The sequence below is a fragment of the Podarcis muralis genome, chromosome 13 (genome assembly GCF_964188315.1).
Source record: "Podarcis muralis chromosome 13, rPodMur119.hap1.1, whole genome shotgun sequence".
NCBI classification, from domain to species: Eukaryota; Metazoa; Chordata; class Lepidosauria; order Squamata; family Lacertidae; genus Podarcis; species Podarcis muralis.
The window spans coordinates 26,284,980-26,289,338 of record NC_135667.1 but is presented as its reverse complement, the minus strand read 5'-3'; the positions used below and the strand labels follow the sequence as shown (position 1 = coordinate 26,289,338).

The window sequence follows — 4,359 nt, the reverse complement described above, 5'->3', positions numbered from 1 at the left end:
TTCCCACTACAGCAGTACTTATTAATCTACTCACACTGGTATGCTTTCAAACTGTTAGGTGGGCAGGAGCTAGGACAAAGCAATGGGAGCTCACACGGTTGTGTGGATTCAAACTGCCAACCTTGCAATTGGCAAGCTTGAGAGGCTCAGTGGTTGAGACCACAGTGCCACCTGCAGTGTAGATGACTGAGAGCAACAGCTATTCCAAATTTGTGTGACTTATTCATTATTATGTTCTTGCTACCACAGAAGCAAAAGGTTAAAAATAATTCTAACCTGATATTTTTTGTTTTTTTAAATTTCAGATATGCCTGTGTGTTCCAAATGTCCAGATGATCAATATGCAAACAAGGGCCAGAATGCTTGTATTACCAAGACTAAAACCTTCTTATCTTATGAAGAACCTTTGGGTATCAGTTTAACGATTTCTGCTGTTTCATTTTCCATTATCACAGTTTTGATGCTAAGAATATTTTTGAAGCACCGTGAGACTCCCATAGTTAAAGCCAACAACAGGGACCTGACCTACACTCTCCTCATCTCCCTCCTGCTCTGCTTCCTTTCTGCACTTCTGTTTATTGGCAGACCTGACAAAGTGACATGTTTTCTGCGCCAAACTGCCTTTGGCCTTGTGTTCACAATGGCTGTGTCTTCTGTGCTGGCCAAAACCATCACTGTGGTTCTCGTTTTCATGGCCACACAGCCTGGATCCAGGATGAAGAAGTGGGTGGGGAAAAGCCTGGCCAACTGCATTGTCCTTTCTTGCTCCATTCTCCAAGCGGGCATCTGCCTGGTGTGGCTTTCCACCTCTCCTCCATACCCAGATACTGACGCCCAGTCAATGACTGAGGAGATTGTATTACAATGTAACGAGTCATCCCCAATCATGTTTTACTGTGTCCTGAGCTACATGGGCTTGCTAGCCATGGCCAGCTTCACTGTAGCTTTCTTTGCCCGGAATTTGCCTGACAGTTTCAACGAAGCCAAGTTCATCACTTTCAGCATGTTGGTGTTTTGCAGTGTTTGGTTGTCCTTTGTTCCAACTTACTTGAGCACCAAAGGGAAATACATGGTGGCTGTGGAGATCTTCTCCATCTTGGCCTCCAGTGCTGGGTTGCTGACTTGCATCTTCTTCCCAAAATGCTACATTATCCTGTTCAAGCCTGAGCTGAACAAAAGGGAGCAGTTAACCAGGAGAGGAAAACGCTGAAGAACATTGCTATTTTCAGAATGTGACTTCCATTGTTCAGTCATGCTTTTTCTGATTGAAGTACAAATTAAGATTTAGGTTGTGTTGTACGAAGAACATAATAAAATGACATAAATGTTGATGTTCCTGTTCCTGTTCCTTTTCCTGTTCCTGTTCCTGTTCCTTTCTTTCCTTTCCTTTTCTTCACTATCTGTCCATACCATTCATCTAAACAGAGCAGGACAGCATTCATTGAGCTCTATCAATGCTATGTTCTCAAGATCACTGTTAGCTATGTTAGGCTGGGCGAGCTTCATAGCAGAGGTTCCATTTCAAGGTGGATCCTTCATTTGAGTACTGTGCTCTATACACAATACCACACTGACTTTAAAGGGATTTGGAAAACAAAAGAGGGGCAAGCATTCATAAATTTTGAAAAATATCTAATTCTACAGACATCCAATAGTGACATTCTCAGATAAATTCTAGTGCATAGGTAGATCATGGTTGCATATCTTTGTAACAGTCTAGTTTTGTATCTGGTCTGGATGGTCCCCTGAAAGTAATAAGTCAACTTGGGTTCTCATTTAGAAATGCAGGTGTGGGAACAGATCCTCATCTCCTTGTCTGCTTCCTGAGTTATCATAATAAAGCTTTGCAGTTAATTTGGTAATGTGTTATGTTGGATGTTTGACAGTTACCTGGTACAACTGTTGTGGGTTAGCCACTATTATGCTACACAATTCTAACTTGTCAGGGAAATACAGGAAGCTCACTACTTAAGAAAGGACAGCACAGTTGCTAATTCCACCTGTTTGGTCACCATGAAATGAATTTCTTCAATGGTTTGGCATGATCTGGAGTTCTCATCAGATGAGCTTCGTGACTCAAGTGGTCAATACAAAAGAAGGCACTTTATCAGGTTGTTTGGTCTCAAGTTGTTTAGGGTTCTATACGTCAGAACTAAAATTTAAACCTGGTATGTTGTGGTTTCACTTTGTAAAGAGTTGTGTGTTATCTGTGTAGTAGGATCCCCTACCAAACAACCTAGCAGTATAGCCACTGTGATTGTCATCGGTGTTGATGCTGCATGTCACACATGCTAAGGAGCTTTTCCTTTTGGAGCTGTTCTCCATCTCAGTCACCATTCCCAACATGTTGGTTGTGCTTGGAAGAAATCATTTTCCTTTGGTATGCAGCACAGCTATATTTATTTTTACTGAGTCCTGCCTCTTCTCCATCATGTCATATGACCACTATGCAGCTATATCATACCCTCCACAATTTCCAATGAAAATAGGGATGTCCTATTCAAAACTACTACAATTACTACTACTACTACTACTACTACTAATAATAATAATAATAATTTTATTATTTATATCCCACCCATCTGACTGGGTTGCCCCAGCCACTCTTGGCAGCTTCCAACATATATAAAAACGTAAAAAAATACTTCCCAATACAAGGCTGCCTTCAGATGTCTTCTAAAGGTTGCATTGTTACTTATCTCCTTCCTCTCTCTGTTGATCAAAAGGAGAGGTAATTCTTTGGGGTACTCTTTTGCAAGTGTGCCACACACACCATACAGGACTGTCACAAGGACTGAAAATCTGCTACACAGAGGGACCATTCCTTCATGGCTGGGGGCACTGTTATGCAGTGGTTCCACTCCTTCCTCCTGGGCCATGTCCAGAAAGGGGTGTTGGGGGATGAGTGTTCAGACTCCTGGCCTCTCACTTGTGGGGTGCCCCAGGGCTTTGTCCTCTCCACCATGCTTTTCAACACTGGGAGAAGACACTGGGAGAGATAACCAGGGGGTTTGGACTGGGTGTTATGCATCCAGCTCTTCAATGTTAAGTTGGTTCCATATTTCAAATGAGATTTGGTACTACCTATGAATTTTTGTTCCTGTGAACCTTTGCATCTAGATCCATCTAACCAAGCAGCCCACTCTATGAGCTAGTGTAAGGCCTGGCTGAGGTTGTGCATCAGCTGGCAACATCTGTCTACATAGGCCAAAGGATTCCTCTCAAATGGCCCATCAACACCTTTTGTCATGTTAACAGATTTGCTATTCACCAGGCCAGCTAGGCTGGTTTACATAAGCCAGCCCAGGGATTCGTTGTCTGGCACAGTTCTGGAGCTTGAACTTTCATTCAGTTAATCAAAATCCTACCATTTATTAATTTCTAAGATTTAGCAGTTTCCCCCAAACCTATAATAGGATTTTTTAAGAAGGATTCCTCTGTCCTTTTCTTATGGTACTCACTTACGTGGAGTACTGACATAAAAAGGACTGCAATTTGGCAAATCTATGATGAGGAAGCTATGTTTTATGCTTTCTTCACCATCATGTTGTTAGAGTGTTCCTTGCTGACTTTTAACTCTTGAACAGCATAACACCTGAAGCTGCTTAGAGGGCCCTCTGCCCAAAGGGGGCAGCACTAGAATCATCTCCCCCTCGCTCATCTAGTAAGAAGCCCCTTGTTGTGAACAATGACCACATCATTCTCTCCCTACTTCCGTTTTTTCCAAGGAAGACTTGACTCAACCCATTATTACCACTTTTATTTTATTATTACTAGACTTAGGTAGTTGTACTCCCTTGTACCAACCACATACCCACACAGTAATTTCTGAAGTGCCACAAGGAATTTATTTAGGATGATCAATGTTTGTGTGCTTTACCAGCTGTTGCTGGAATGATGAATAACAGAATTGAAATGGAGAAAGTAGGAATACAGTTTCATGGTGGAAGAATATCTCATGTATGCTTGAACAGTGGTTTCAAGCATGTATGCTTGAACAGTGCTTGCATAGAATGAAACACATACTCTTGCCCATAAGAGGAAACTACTCTGAGGATTGTGTTACATTCCATCCGTGGTCTTCATTATTCTGCAAGCCATATGAAACACAAGACAAATGCCAATTATATATTGAGGCCTGCACAAGTATAAGTGGAAGGAGGCCACACTTCTAACTCCCTTATGCAACAATGTTGTGTGCCACCCCCTAACCAACCCAGCATTTTTTTGCTGCTTGCAAAACCCACTAGGTAATTCTATTGCTGATGAAAAGGACATTTATGAAGATGATGCTTAATTTCTAGAGGAGCAGAAAACATTTTCTTCATATTCTCAATTACACCATCATCCCTCCTAGTT

At 41.8% G+C, this 4,359-nt stretch overlaps 1 protein-coding gene across 1 annotated transcript; it reads left to right on the top strand.

The window, feature by feature from the left end:
• The first annotated feature begins 307 nt into the window (after positions 1–307).
• LOC114582156 (vomeronasal type-2 receptor 26-like) lies at positions 308–1,210 on the top strand. Its single transcript, XM_028702948.2, has one exon. The coding sequence runs from the start codon at positions 308–310 to the stop codon at positions 1,208–1,210; it is 903 nt and encodes a 300-aa protein (XP_028558781.2).
• Positions 1,211–4,359: the final 3,149 nt, after the last annotated feature.

Coding starts and splice junctions, on each gene's coding strand:
- LOC114582156 (XM_028702948.2), top strand. CDS start 308: ATGCCTGTGTGTTCCAAATGTCCAGATGATCAATATGCAAACAAGGGC.